The sequence below is a fragment of the Oncorhynchus keta genome, unplaced genomic scaffold (assembly GCF_023373465.1).
Source record: "Oncorhynchus keta strain PuntledgeMale-10-30-2019 unplaced genomic scaffold, Oket_V2 Un_scaffold_9243_pilon_pilon, whole genome shotgun sequence".
Classification (NCBI taxonomy): domain Eukaryota; kingdom Metazoa; phylum Chordata; class Actinopteri; order Salmoniformes; family Salmonidae; genus Oncorhynchus; species Oncorhynchus keta.
This window is the reverse complement of record NW_026291013.1, coordinates 42501-58761: the sequence shown is the minus strand read 5'-3', so window position 1 is coordinate 58761 and position 16261 is coordinate 42501. Positions and strand designations below refer to the sequence as shown.

The following is a 16261-nucleotide window of genomic DNA, read 5'->3' as shown; positions in this document are numbered from 1 at the left end:
CTTAGTGGGACTATCATTTGTTTTTCAACAGGACAATGACCCACTTTGACCAAGAAGGAGAGTGATGGAGTGCTGCATCAGATGACCTGGCCTCCACAATCACCCAACCTCAACCCAATTGAGATGGTTTCGGACGAGTTGGACCGCAGACTTTAGGAAAAGCAGCCAACAAATGCCCAGCATATGTGGGAACTCCTTCAAGACTATTGGTAAAGCATTCCAGGTGAAGCTGCTTGAGAGAATATTTTTTAATATTTGTTTTATTTTCACCTTTATCTAACCAGGTAGGCGAGTTGAGAACAAGTTCTCATTTACAACTGCGACCTGGTCAAGATAAAGCAAAGCAGTGCAACAAAAACAAACGTATAGTCAATAACACATTAGAAAAATCTATGTACAGTGTGTACAAATGTAGAAGAGTAGGGAGGTAGGCAATAAATAGGCCATAGAGGGTAAATAATTACAATTTAGCATTAACACTGGAGTGATGGATGTGCAGATGATGATGTGCAAGTAGGGTGCAAAAGAGCAAGAGGCTAAGTAATAATATAGGGATGAGGTAGACGGGTGTGCTATTTACAGATGAGCTATGTACAGGTACAGTGATCGGTAAGCTGCTCTGACAGCTGATGCTTAAAGTTAGAGAGGGAGATATAAGACTCCAGCTTCAGTGATTTTTGCAATTTGTTCCAGTTATTGGCAGCAGAGAACTGGAAGGAAAGGCAGCCAAAGGAAGTGTTGGCTTTGGGGATGACCAGTGCAATATACCTGCTGGAGCGCGTGCTACAGGTGGGTGTTGCTATGGTGACCAGTGAAATATACCTGCTGGAGCGCGTGCTACAGGTGGGTGTTGCTATGGTGACCAGTGAAATATACCTGCTGGAGCGCGTGCTACAGGTGGGTGTTGCTATGGTGACCAGTGAAATATACCTGCTGGAGCGCGTGCTACAGGTGGGTGTTGCTATGGTGATCAGTGAACTGAGATAAGGTGGGGCTTTGCCTAGTAAAGACTTATAGATGACCTGGAGCCAGTGGGTTTGGCGACGAATGTGTAGTGAGGGCCAGTCAACGAGAGCATACAGGTTGCAGTGGTGGGTAGTATATGGGGCTTTGGTGACAAAATGGATGGCACTGTGAAATCATGCTAAGACTGTGCAAAGATGTCATCAAGGCAAAGGGTGGCTACATAATATATTTTGATATGTTAATCCCTTTTTTGGTTATTACATGATTCCATATGCGTTATTTCATAGTTTACCGGTATGTCTTCACTATTATTCTACAATGTAGAAAACAGTAAAAATAAAGAAAAACCCTTGAATGAGTAGGTGTGTCCACACTTTTGATTGGTACTGTAGTTTGATTGCTAACTGTGTTAGTCAGAGTTATAGTTTGATTGCTAACTAGTTAGATTGCAGAATGACCTCCTATGATATTCCTTAAAAGGGCCTGTGTGAGAGAGTAGAATGGCTGTGCTGTGCCACCATCGTGAGAAAGATGGAACCAGACCGTAAGATTCTCTCTCCATGCTAATCTGTCTGTGGCCAGGTGGCTACTCTAGGCTAGGCTACGCTAGCAGGCGAAACTACGAGGCTAGGCCAGGAGGCTACACTAGCCTATGATATGCTAGCAGGCTACACTAGGAGGCTAGCCTATAATATGCTAGCAGGCTACACTAGGAGGCTCGGTTATGTTATGCTAGCAGGCTAAAGTGCATGGACGGCTACATTAGGAAGCTAGGCCAGGAGGCTACGCTAGCCTATGATATGCAAGCAGGCTACACTAGGAGGCTAGGCTATGCTATGCTAGCAGGCTAAAGTGCATGGAAGGCTACATTAGGAAGCTAGGACAGCAGGCTACACTAACTCCCTTCAACCTGCATCACAGTTGGCTAACTTTTAGCCGGAAGGCTCCACTGGAAGGCTAGGCTAGGCTACGTTATAAGGCTACGTTAGGCCACACAGGCTAGACAATGACTCCCTTCAACTCTTCTGCATGCTGTTAGCTAACTGTCGGCGGTTTTTAGAGTTAAGCGTGATGCAGAATGATATCTAAAAACAGACTGATTGTATTTTCTAGATTGTTCCATGACTGGACACAGCTACACATACTGTATTGGCTGCAATACTCTGATCTAAGCCTTGAACAGGTTCCTGCTGCCTTCATGTTTAACCACAGAGCCTATCTAACCTGGACTTTAGTGTTCTTTTTCATCCCCTCTTTTCTCTTTTCTTGTTCTGTCCTTCATCTCACCCCGTTCTCCTCCAGCGCGGCCAGCGGCTTGTTGATGCTGTTGACGAACTTGTTGACGTGCTCAAAGTGTTTTGTCATCTCTGTGGCGAGCACCATGTCTATGATGGCCTGACGCAGGGTACGGTACTCATTCCTACAGAGAGAGAGAGAGACAGCGAGAAGGGAGGGGAGGAGAGAGAGAGAGAGAGAGGGGGGAGGAGTGTAATGTTTACTGTTAATTTTTGTTGTTTTTCACTTTATATATTCACTTTGTATGTTGTCTACCTCACTTGCTTTGGCAATGTTAACACATGTTTCCCATGCTAATAAAGCTCTTGAATTGAATTGAATTGAGAGAAAGAGAGAAGAGACAGCGAGAGGGAGGAGAGGGGGGGAGAAAGAGGGAAGAACAGAGAGAGAGAGACAGCGAGAGGGAGGAGAGGAGAGAGAGAGAGGGGGGAGGAGAAAGAGAGAGAAGAACAGAGAGAGAGAACAGAGAGAGAGAGAGAGAGAGAGAGAGAGAGAGAGAGAGAGAGAGAGAGAGAGAGAGAGAGAGAGAGAGAGAGAGAGAGAGAGAGAGAGACAGAAAGAAGCAGTGGAGGAGAGAGAGGAAAGTGGGGGGGGGGGGAAGAACACAGAGAGAGACACGTTCACACAAAAAGCATTGGTAAATAAATGTGCTGAAAGCCCCTCTGGACAGTTCTAGCCTCCTGACTGTAGTGACAGAGGAGAGGAATGAATGGAGTGATTGTGTACCTTCCCCCATCCGAGGGAGAGCATTGCATGAGACACACTGCTCTGGGACTCAAATCACATGACTGCCCTGCCTCACTGTCTCTCTCACACACACGGACAGACAGACAGACAGACCAAACAGCCTCCCAGAAAACCCACAGACAGCCGTACCTCTCCATGTTCTTGAAGATGTTACACTTGTCGTCCCGTGTGGTGATCTGGAAGGCAAGGGCAGCGTGGTGGCTCTCTAGCACGGCCGTGTCGTTGTACAAGATGGCCAGCTCACTTCCTGCGTTACACAGGAAGCTGTTGGTGCGTCCCGGGTGATCCACGTCGTGTACCGTGGCTGCTATCAGAGCCGCCACCTCATCAATCTGCTCCAGACTTTGCTGTTCGGGAAAGAAGAGGAGTGTTTTCTTCCTATTTAACATTAATGGAGCAGTTAGCGACGGGATTCCAGCTAGCGACCGTTTGGTTACAGGCCCAATGATCTAACGGCTAGGCTACCTGCTGCCCTATCGATTATGTTCATACTATTTATACCACCAAATTACCCTTACCATTGTCATTTTTAGAATGTGAACCCTGCAGGAACTGAACCCACGACCTTGGTGTTGCTAGTGACGTGATCTTACTCACTGAACCCACGACCTTGGTGTTGCTAGTGACGTGATCTTACTAACTGAACCCACGACCTTGGTGTTGCTAGTGACGTGATCTTACTAACTGAACCCACGACCTTGGTGTTGCTAGTGACGTGATCTTACTAACTGAACCCACGACCTTGGTGTTGCTAGTGACGTGATCTTACTAACTGAACCCACGACCTTGGTGTTGCTAGTGACGTGATCTTACTAACTGAACCCACGACCTTGGTGTTGCTAGTGGTGTGATCTTACTAACTGAACCCACGACCTTGGTGTTGCTAGTGACGTGATCTTACTAACTGAACCCACGACCTTGGTGTTGCTAGTGACGTGATCTTACTAACTGAACCCACGACCTTGGTGTTGCTAGTGACGTGATCTTACTAACTGAACCCACAACCTTGGTGTTGCTAGTGACGTGATCTTACTAACTGAACCCACGACCTTGGTGTTGCTAGTGACGTGGTCTTACTAACTGAACCCACGACCTTGGTGTTGCTAGTGACGTGATCTTACTAACTGAACCCACGACCTTGGTGTTGCTAGTGACGTGATCTTACTAACTGAACCCACGACCTTGGTGTTGCTAGTGACGTGATCTTACTAACTGAACCCACGACCTTGGTGTTGCTAGTGACGTGATCTTACTAACTGAACCCACGACCTTGGTGTTGCTAGTGACGTGATCTTACTAACTGAACCCACGACCTTGGTGTTGCTAGTGACGTGATCTTACTAACTGAACCCACGTTGTGTGCTAGTGACGTGATCTTACTAACTGAACCCACGACCAGTGACGATCTTACTAACTGAACACGACCTTGGTGTTGCTAGTGGTGTTGCTAGTGACGTGATCTTACTAACTGAACCCACGACCTTGGTGTTGCTAGTGACGTGGTCTTACTAACTGAACCCACGACCTTGGTGTTGCTAGTGACGTGGTCTTACTCACTGAACCCACGACCTTGGTGTTGCTAGTGACGTGATCTTACTAACTGAACCCACAACCTTGGTGTTGCTAGTGACGTGGTCTTACTAACTGAACCCACGACCTTGGTGTTGCTAGTGACGTGATCTTACTAACTGAACCCACGACCTTGGTGTTGCTAGTGACGTGATCTTACTAACTGAACTAGTGACCTTACTACCTTGGTGTTGCTAGTGGTGTGATCTTACTAACTGAACCCACGACCTTGGTGTTGCTAGTGACGTGATCTTACTAACTGAACCCACGACCTTGGTGTTGCTAGTGACGTGATCTTACTAACTGAACCCACGACCTTGGTGTTGCTAGTGACGTGGTCTTACTAACTGAACCCACGACCTTGGTGTTGCTAGTGACGTGATCTTACTAACTGAACCCACGACCTTGGTGTTGCTAGTGGTGTGATCTTACTAACTGAACCCACGACCTTGGTGTTGCTAGTGACGTGATCTTACTCACTGAACCCACGACCTTGGTGTTGCTAGTGACGTGATCTTACTAACTGAACCCACGACCTTGGTGTTGCTAGTGACGTGATCTTACTAACTGAACCCACGACCTTGGTGTTGCTAGTGACGTGGTCTTACTATTTGTGTTGTGTCATGTTGTTTTAGGGGCTTTCTTAATCATGTATTTGTGTTGTGTCATGTTGTCTTAGGGGCTTTCTTAATCATGTATTTGTGTTGTGTCATGTTGTCTTAGGGGCTTTCTTAAACATGTATTTGTGTTGTGTCATGTTGTCTTAGGGGCTTTCTTAATCATGTATTTGTGTTGTGTCATGTTGTCTTAGGGGCTTTCTTAATCATGTATTTGTGTTGTGTCATGTTGTCTTAGGGGCTTTCTTAAACATGTATTTGTGTTGTGTCATGTTGTCTTAGGGGCTTTCTTAATCATGTATTTGTGTTGTGTCATGTTGTCTTAGGGGCTTTCTTAAACATGTATTTGTGTTATGTCATGTTGTCTTAGGGGCTTTCTTAAACATGTATTTGTGTTATGTCATGTTGTTTTAGGGGCTTTCTTAAACATGTATTTGTGTTGTGTCATGTTGTCTTAGGGGCTTTCTTAAACATGTATTTGTGTTATGTCATGTTGTCTTAGGGGCTTTCTTAAACATGTATTTGTGTTATGTCATGTTGTCTTAGGGGCTTTCTTAAACATGTATTTGTGTTATGTCATGTTGTCTTAGGGGCTTTCTTAAACATGTATTTGTGTTGTGTCATGTTGTCTTAGGGGCTTTCAATAGGGGCGGCAGGGTAGCCTAGTGGTTAGAGCGTTGGACTAGTAACCGAAAGGTTGCAAGTTCGAATCCCCGAGCTGACAAGGTACAAATCTGTCGTTCTGCCCCTGGACAGGCAGTTAACCCACTGTTCCTAGACCGTCATTGAAAATAAGAATTTGTTCTTAACTGACTTGCCTAGTTAAATAAAGGTAAAATAAAAAAATTAAAATATCATATCAACATCAATATCATCACGTTACATTTTTGTTGTTGAAATGAGGTGGAATAACCATTTATTCAACCAGTTTTTTCCTGGTTGATTCCAGGAATCTTCTAACTGGAATGTTTGAAAAACCTTTGGGGAAGCTACCGGCATCGTGCAACTCTAATTACAACTTGGATTAAGCTATGCTTGTGATTGAGGAATGTCAGCCCAGGATTGACTCATTGCTGTGTGCTTATTTCATTTCAATGTTTGTTATAAAGGTGTTTTACTTCTGCTGTCTCTGAACAGGTCATACAGATTTACCTGTATAAATGAGGGGCAAACAAACATACAAACAAACCAAAGTAGACAAAAACAAACAAGTCAAAACAAACAAGACAAACAAATAAATAAGACAAAACAAACAAGACAAAAAAACAAATAAATAAGACAAAACAACCAAGACAAAAACAAATAAATAAGACAAAACAACCAAGACAAAAACAAATAAATAAGACAAAACAACCAAGACAAAAACAAATAAATAAGACAAAACAACCAAGACAAAAACAAATAAATAAGACAAAACAACCAAGACAAAAACAAACAAATAAGACAAAACAACCAAGACAAAAACAAATAAATAAGACAAAACAACCAAGACAAAAACAAATAAATAAGACAAAACAACCAAGACAAAAACAAACAAGACAAAAACAAACAAGTCAGAACGAGACAAAACAAACAAGACAAAACAAACAAGAAAACAAATAAATAAGACAAAACAAACAAGAAAACAAATAAATAAGACAAAACAAACAAGACAAACAAGACAAAAAAAACAAATAAGACAAAACAAACAAGACAAAACAAACAAGACAAAACAAACAAGACAAACAAGACAAAACAAACAAGACAAAATAAGACAAAACAAACAAGTCAAAACAAGACAAAACAAACAAGTCAAAACAAGACAAAACAAACGAGACAAAACTGTCTGACCCAGTGGCGGCCATCTTGGACGGCCATCTTACCTTGACCCTCTCCTTGCAGAGGAAGTATGCGGTAGCGTGCATGACATCGGCAGCATGCGAGGAGTTGTGGTAGGAGTTGGTGGAGTGGTAGTTAGCCTCGATCCCCTGCAGCCAGGAGCGGAGAGTGGCCTCGGGACAGCTCAGGAACTCACACACCCCGAACCGAGAGAAGATCTTCAGGCCCAGATAGGTCAGAGGCCTGGGAGGAGACAATTACCAGACAGCATGAAGGTTAGGATGAACAGAATGGAGGTGTTCAATACCACAGAGTTAAGTACAGTACACTGTGTAACCTCATCTCTTCTGCCATAACCCAGCTTCCCAATCCAATCCCTCTGACACTCAACAGGTCATTTATAGGGCACTATTTTTCACCAGAGCCCATATGGGTGATCCCCCCAAAAAAAAAATGATTTGGGGGATTTTCACGTAATGTAGAATGGTCCTTTGAAGGAAGGATTGTTGACATATATTTGATATTTGGATCTTAAAGACATGTTCAGGTAATTTGGCAACTAAGAAAGACTCATTTTTAAACCTGCCGCTTTGGGCTGGATGTGTCAATGTGTAGTTCATACATGCATAATCTATGAGCAGAATTAGTCTTACCTCAATTAGCCACAAAATCCATAGATGAAAACGACTGCTTCTTTTAGCTATATTTGTATTTATTATGGGTCCAGCAGAATTAAGGCAGTTATACCATTTTAAAAACATTACAATACAATTACAGAATTCACAACATACTGTGTGTGTGTGCCCATAGTCCACTACCACATATCTACAGAGACAAATCCATGTGTACGTGTGTGTATAGTGTGTATGTTATAATGTGTGTTTGTCTGCATGTGTCTGTGCCCCAGTGTGTGTGTCTCTTCCCAGTCCCCGCTGTTCCATAAGGTGTATTTTTACCTGCTATTTAAATCTGATTCTACTGCTGCATCAGTTACCTGATGTGGAATAGAGTTCCATGTGGTCATGGCTCTATGTAGTACTGTGTGCCCCTTTTCACCTACCTCATTCCCATACTGTTTTCATACTGTTTTTAATTTACTTTTTCTGCTCTTTTGCACTTCCAATATCTCTACCTGTACATGCCCATAGTCTGTTCTGGACTTGGGGACTGTGAAGAGACCTCTGGTGGCATGTCTTGTGGGGTATGTATGGGTGTCCGAGCTGTGTGCTAGTATTTTAAACAGACAGCTCGGTACCTTCAGCTTGTCAACACCTCTTACAAAAACAAGTAACGAGGAAGTCAATCTCTCTTCCACTTTGAGTCATGAGAGATTGACATGCATATTATTAATGTTAGCTCTCTGTGTACCTCTAAGGGCCTGCCGTGTTGTTAAGAAGGCAGAGCATTGCTTTATTATGGACAGACTTCTCCCCATCTTAGCTACTGTTGTATCAATATGTTTTGACCATGACAGTTTACAATCTAGGGTTACTCCACGAAGTTTAGTCACCTCAACTTGCTCAATTTCCACATTATTCATTACGAGATGTAGTTGAGGTTTAGAGTTTAGTGAATGATTTGTCCCAAATACAATGCTTTTAGTTTTGGAAATATTTAGGACTAACTTATTCCTTGCTACCCACTCCGAAACTAACTGCAGCTCTTTGTTAAGTGTTGCAGTCATTTCAGTCGCTGTGGTAGCTGACGTATATAGTGTTGAGTTATCCGCATACATAGACACACTGGCTTTACTCAAAGCCAGTGGCATGTCGTTAGTAAAGATTGAAAAAAATCAACGGACCTAAACTGCTACCCTGGGGAATTCCTGCTTCTACCTGGATTACGTTGGAGAGGCTTCCATTAAAGAACACCCTCTGTGTTCTGTTAGACAAGTAACTCTTTATCCACATTATAGCCGGGGCTGTAAAGCCAGAACACATACGTTTTTCCAGCAGTAGATCAATAATGTCCAAAGCTGTAAAGAAGTCTAACAAGACAGCCCCTACAAGCTGTACTGCTCCATTTTCTCTACATTTCCCCCCCACGTGGGCCAGCCCCCTAGCAATTCGAGTTCCAACCAATGAGCTTCAGCCCCTTGCATTTGAGGTTACAAGAGAATCTTTTTAAAGCATAATTGAGAAATAATTTATTCATGTTTTATTATTTGTGAAATTTTGCTTTAAAACTGCATTATGTTTCATCTGTAGTTGCTACAAAATAAAATTGGTGTCATGTAAAGCTTTACCCGCTTATGAATACTAAAAAATATAAACATGAATATTGAAAATATAACATTTTTGAATTTGACAAATGCTTCAATATATTGTTGACCAAGAACATAATATCCTCAACAGGCATATATATCACAGTTCTAGAGTGGGATCTCTGCTACTTTCAGAGATGATTTGTAAGCATTACCAACATCTGTCGTTCTGCCCCTGAACAGGCAGATAACCCACTGTTCCCAGGCCGTCATTCAAAATAAGAATTTGTTCTTAACTGACTTGCCTGGTTAAATAAAGGTAAAATAAAAAAATAAAGAGTGAATGTGAAAATGGATTCAAAATGGTCGCCCTCTGCTGGTGATTTGCAGGATGTGCAATGATTACAAGTAAAAGGAGGGCTGTGATTGGTTACATTGCCGACTATGCCAATTTCTATGTATAAAATGGGCCGTAACTTTAAAACTAGCAGAGACTCCACTTTGTAACTTTGATATGCCCGTATAGTATTATTATATTCAACAATATATTGAAACATTTGGCAAAATTAAAAACATATTCATGTTTATATTTTTCAATATTCATAAATTCAGGTAATAAAAAGATTGTTATTGAAATGAAAATACTAATCAAATTACAGAGCAAGCGGTACAGTTTCACGTGACACCGATCGTTTTCTTTGTAGCATCTATAGATGAAACATAATGGAGTCTTAAAGGAGGCCTGGGTAAAGCTAAAAAATGTCACAAATATTCCAAACTTCAATTACTTATTTCTCAAATATGCTTTTAGGCACATAGATACATAGGAACTAAATGGATAGAATGGAGTGAAATCATGGTCTTTTTTTTAATGTCCTGGTTTCGTGAGGAATCACCCATATGCCTCTGGTTGAAAGTAGTGCACTATATAGGGAATATGGTCCCATTTAGGACGCACCCATTAGCTTCACAGCCGGTGTACAGTACTGAAACAGATGGGAGTTTGTAGAATTGTCTCTGTATTTCTGTGGCTTCTGGACCTCTCTAAACCAAACCACAGTAGAGATGAAGGAGGAAGTCTTTATGATCGGACTCATTGCTTTTGATTCCACCTCCTGGGACACCGTTTTCCTCAGTTATTTTGATAAAGCTGGCTGAAGTGAATATTTATAAAAGTGTTACTACATCATTATAACAGTGTTATTACAGTGTTATAACCTCCCCTCGCCATTTCAGACAGGCCGTCTCCAGGTTGAATATGTTATTACAGTGTTATAACCTCACCGTTTCAGACAGGCCGTCTCCAGGTTGAATATGTTATTACAGTGTTATAACCTCCCCTCACCGTTTCAGACAGGCCGTCTCCAGGTTGAATATGTTATTACAGTGTTATAACCTCCCCTCACCGTTTCAGACAGGCCGTCTCCAGGTTGAATATGTTATTACAGTGTTATAACCTCACCGTTTCAGACAGGCCGTCTCCAGGTTGAATATGTTATTACAGTGTTATAACCTCCCCTCACCGTTTCAGACAGGCCGTTTCCAAGTTGAATATGTTATTACAACATTAGAGTGTTATTACAGTGTTATAACCTCCCCTCACCGTTTCAGACAGGCCGTCTCCAGGTTGAATATGTTATTACAGTGTTATAACCTCCCCTCACCGTTTCAGACAGGCCGTCTCCAGGTTGAATATGTTATTACAGTGTTATAACCTCCCCTCACCGTTTCAGACAGGCCGTCTCCAGGTTGAATATGTTATTACAGTGTTATAACCTCACCGTTTCAGACAGGCCGTCTCCAGGTTGAATATGTTATTACAGTGTTATAACCTCCCCTCACCGTTTCAGACAGGCCGTCTCCAGGTTGAATGTTATTACAACATTAGAGTGTTATTACAGTGTTATAACCTCCCCTCACCGTTTCAGACAGGCCGTCTCCAGGTTGAAGATGTCAAAGTCCCAGGAGTCTTCATTCTCCATTGTCTGGGCAACGTGAGGAGGGATGTCATTCAACGAAAGGGGCATGGCTAGGTGACTTGGGAGGTGGGGCTCTGAGAGGGGGACGGTGCGGGGGTGAGGAGAGGGGAAGATGTTGGGGGAGAGAGAGGCAAATCAAACGGCGCTTCCGTGATCAACATCATTATCGTAATCATCATCTTCATCACTATGCCAGGAGAGCAATACTGTACGTACGTTTCGCAGCAAAGATGTATTCGTTTCCTGATAATCTCAGCAAGCCATCCTGTGAAAGAATTAGAGAGAGAGAGAGAGAGAGAGAGAGAGGTTGAAGAGAGAGAGAGAGAGAGAGAGTCTGGAGAGAGGAGGATGTCATTCAGAGAAAGAGATGGAGACTTGGGAGGTGGGGCTCTGAGAGAGAAAGAGAGGGAGAGAGAGAGAGAGAGGAGAGAGAGAGAGAGAGAGAGAGAGAGAGAGAGAGAGAGAGAGAGAGAGAAGAGAGAGAGAGAGAGAGAGAGAGAGAGAGAGAATGAGAGAGAGAGAGAGAGAGAGAGAGAGAGAGAGAGAGAGAGAGAGAGAGAGAGAGAGAGAGAGAGAGAGAGAGAGAGAGAGAGAGAGAGAGAGAGAGAGAGAGAGAGAGAGAGAGAGAGAGAGAGAGAGAGAGAGAGAGAGAGAGAGAATGAGAGAGAGAGAGAGAGAGAGATGAGAGAGAGAGAGAGAGAGAGAGAGAGAGAGAGAGAGAGAGAGAGAGAGAGAGAGAGAGAAACAAAGAGAGAGAATAATAATTATATCCATATCCATATCCATAGTTTCAGACACTGTCAAATGAAATGAATGTCAAGAAACTACTAGCCCAATCCATAACCATGTACCACTTTAATAGACTACAGCTCAACATCCAACACCATAGTACCCTCCAAGCTCATCATCAAGCTGGAGGCCCTGGGTCTCAACCCCGCCCTGTGCAATTGGGTCCTGGACTTTCTGATGGGCCGCCCCCAGGTGGTGAAGGTAGGAAACAACATCTCCACTTCGCTGACCATCAAAACTGGGGCCCCACAAGGGTGCGTGCTCTTCCCCCTCCTGTACTCCCTGTGCACCCGACTGCGTGGCCATGCACGCCTCCAACTCAATCATCACATTTGCAGACGACACAACAGTGGTGGGCTTGATTACCAACAAAGACGAGACGGCCTACAGGGAGGAGGTGAGGGCATTCGGAGTGTGGTGTCAGGAAAACAACCTCTCACTCAACGTCAACAAAACAAAGGAGATGATCATGGACTTCAGGAAACAGCAGAGGGAGCACCCACCTATCTACATCGAAGGGACAGTAGTGGAGAAGGTGGAAAGTTTTAAGTTCCTCGGCGTACAGATCACAGACAAACTGAAATGTTCCACCCACACTGACAGTGTGGTGAAGGCGCAACAGAGCCTCTTCAACCTCAGGAGACTGAAGAAATGTGGCCTGTCACCTAAAACCCTGACGTACTTTTACAGATGCACAATCGAGAGCATCCTGTCAGGCTGGGTGCGGCAACTGCACCACCCTGAACCGCAAGGCTCTCCAGAGGGTGGTGTGGTCTGCACAACGCATCACCGGGGGATAACTACCTGCCCTCCAAGACACCTACACCACCCGATGTCACAGGAAGGCCAAAAAGATCAAGGACAACAATCACCCGAGCTACTGCCTGTTCACCCCGCTACCATCCAGAAGGCGAGGTCAGTATAGGTGCATCAAAGCTGGGACCAAGAGAAAGAAAACAGCTTCTATCTCAAGGCCATCAGACTGCTAAATAGCTATCACTAACTCAGAGAGACTGCTACCTACATAGACACTCATATCAATGGCCACTTTAATAATGTTTACATATCTCACACTACTCATATCATAAACTCAGCAAAAAAGAAATGTCCTCTCACTATCAACTGCGTTTATTTTCAGCAAACTTAACATGTGTAAATATTAGTATGAACATAACAAGATTCAACAACTGAGACACAGACATGTGACTAACAGAAATGGAATAATGTGTCCCTGAACAAAGGGAGGGGGGGTGGGGGTCAAAATCAAAAGTAACAGTCAGTATCTGGTGTGGCCACCAGCTGCATTATGCATCTCCTCCTCATGGACTGCGCCAGATTTGCCAGTTCTTGCTGTGTGATGTTACCCCACTCTTCCACCAAGGCACCTTCAAGTTCCCAGACATTTCTGGGGGGGGAAGGCCCTAGCCCTCACCCTCCGATCCAACAGGTCCCAGACATTTCTGGGGGAAAGGTCCAAGCCCTCACCCTCCGATCCAACAGGTCCCAGACATTTCTGGAGGGAAAGGCCCTAGCCCTCACCCTCCGATCCAACAGGTCCCAGACATTTCTGGGGGGAAAGGCCCTAGCCCTCACCCTCCGATCCAACAGGTCCCAGACATTTCTGGGGGAAAGGCCCTAGCCCTCACCCTCCGATACAACAGGTCCCAGACGTGCTCAATGGGATTGAGATCCGGGCTCTTCAGGCCTCGGTGTAACACTCATTCCTTCGGCGATAAACGCAAATCCGACGCAAAACCACGACTCCGCCAGTCCATCACCCCTGGTGCCCAGACAAAACCCAGTCCTGTCTGGTCCACCGACGGAGGGGTTTTGCCCAGTCCTGTCTGGTCCACCGACGGAGGGGTTTGTGCCCAGAGGCGATGTTGTTGCCAGTCCTGTCTGGTCCACCGACGGAGGGGTTTGTGCCCAGAGGCGATGTTGTTGCCAGTCCTGTCTGGTCCACCGACGGAGGGGTTTGTGCCCAGAGGCGATGTTGTTGCCAGTCCTGTCTGGTCCACCGACGGAGGGGTTTGTGCCCAGAGGCGATGTTGTTGCCAGTCCTGTCTGGTCCACCGACGGAGGGGTTTGTGCCCAGAGGCGATGTTGTTGCTGTGATGTCTTTTGTGGAGGGGTTTGCCCCAAGCCCTCAGTCCAGCCTCTCTCCCAGCCTGTTGCCAGACAGTCTGAGCACTGACGGAGGGTGTATTGTGTATTCCTGGTGGTCCAACTTTGTGCCCAGGCCGATTGTCGTTGCCATCCTGGTATCCTGTGCCCAGAGGCGATCCTGTGCAGGTGTCGTTGCCATCCTGTATCCTGTACCGATCCTGTGCAGGTGTTGTTGCCATCCTGTATGGTCCACCTGACGGAGGTGTTTGTGCCGATCCTGTGCAGGTGTCAGGTTCCACCATCCTGTGACGGGAGGGTCCTGTACCGATCCTGTGCAGGTGTCGTTGCCATCCTGTATCCTGTATCGATCCTGTGCAGGTGTTGTTGCCATCCTGTATCCTGTATCGATCCTGTGCAGGTGTCGTTGCCATCCTGTATCCTGTACCGATCCTGTGCAGGTGTTGTTGCCATCCTGTATCCTGTACCAATCCTGTGCAGGTGTCGTTGCCATCCTGTGCAGGTGTCTGTCCATCCTGTATCCTGTAAGGTGTTTGCCATCCTGTATCCTGTACCTGATCCTGTGCAGGTGTCGTTGCCATCCTGTATCCTGTACCGATCCTGTGCAGGTGTTGTTACCATCCTGTACCTGTCCCGCAGGTGTAATGTCCTGGATGTACCGATCCTGTGCAGGTGTCGTTGCCATCCTGTATCCTGTACCAATCCTGTGCAGGTGTCGTTGCCATCCTGTACCTGTCCCGATCCTGGTGTAATGTTCTGGATGTACCGATCCTGTGCAGGTGTCGTTGCCATCCTGTATCCTGTACCAATCCTGTGCAGGTGTCGTTGCCATCCTGTATCCTGTACCAATCCTGTGCAGGTGTCGTTGCCATCCTGTACCTGTCCCGTGCAGGTGTAATGTTCCATCCTGTATCCTGTACCGATCCTGTGCAGGTGTCGTTGCCATCCTGTATCCTGTCCCCTGTGCAGGTGTCTGTTCCTGATCCTGTACCGATCCTGTGCAGGTGTTGTTACATCGTGGTCCTGCCACTGCCTGTGCGATCAGCTGTCCATCCTGTCTCCTGTACCGTTGTCTTGCCGACCGTCTGCAAGCTGTTATCTGTATCCTTAACCGATCCACAGGTGCATGTTCCATCATTGTTTATGGTTCATTGAACAAGATCCTGTGCACAGTGTTTAAACCCCTGTATCCAAGCATGGGAAACATCCTGTGCAGGTGCCTCGTTGCCATCCTGTATCCTGTTTATTTATGTGAGCATGGGAAACAGTGTTTAAACCCCTGTACCACAAGCATGGTGAAACAGTGTTTAAACTGTATCCTGTACAATCCTGTGCAGGTGTTGTTTAAACCCTTTACAACAAGCCATGGAGAATCACAGTGTTTAAACCCTTTGTCAATGAACATCTGTGCAAGCTGTTTGTGACTTTTCCAAATGATCTTTGAAAGACAGTGTTTAAACCCTTTAAATGAAGATCTGTCCAGAAGTTTTTGGATTTTTATATACTTTAAAGACATTATACCATCTATTGCACCTTGCCTATGCCGCTCAGCCATCGCTCATCCATATATTTATATGTACATATTCTTATTCCATCCCTTTAGGTTTGTGTGTATCAGGTAGTTGTTGTGGAATTGTTAGATATTACTGCACTGTCGGAACTAGAAGCACAAGCATTTCGCTACACTCGCAATAGCATCTGCTAACCATGTGTATGTGACCAATGACATCTACTAACCAATAACATCTGCATCTGTGAATGTGACCAATAGCATCTGTGAATGTGACCAATAGCATCTGTGAATGTGACCAATAGCATCTGTGCATGTGACCAATAGCATCTGTGCATGTGACCAATAGCATCTGTGAATGTGACCCCCCAAAAATAGTGATTTGATTTAGGCGTTTTCATCCGTCTTCTTCCTTTCACCAGACAGATGAATTACAACTAAACCCCTTGTTCCTCCATCTTGTTACAGACTTCATTCACGATTCAGAGAAAAGCCGTCCTAACGTTGCAGCCCAAGCTAAGTCTGTGTAATCAAACTAGTATCTGGTTTGGAGAATGATGACCACCATATGTGTGGCCCGTACAGCGGTGTCCAAAGGGACATCGGTCCGAAGGGACAACGGTCCAAAGGGACATCGGTCCGA

General features: G+C 44.8%; 1 protein-coding gene across 1 annotated transcript in view; it reads right to left on the bottom strand.

The window, feature by feature from the left end:
* The window catches only part of pde8a (phosphodiesterase 8A), a gene marked incomplete at its 5' end in the record, with an annotated part of 67965 nt that overhangs the window by 10007 nt on the left and 41697 nt on the right, over positions 1–16261 (bottom strand). Inside the window, 5 exons of the mRNA XM_052517655.1 lie at positions 2254–2386; positions 3139–3356; positions 7058–7256; positions 11137–11269; positions 11412–11460. Of these exons, the coding sequence (XP_052373615.1) occupies positions 2254–2386; positions 3139–3356; positions 7058–7256; positions 11137–11269; positions 11412–11460 (732 nt within the window). The remainder of the gene's footprint in view (positions 1–2253; positions 2387–3138; positions 3357–7057; positions 7257–11136; positions 11270–11411; positions 11461–16261) is intronic.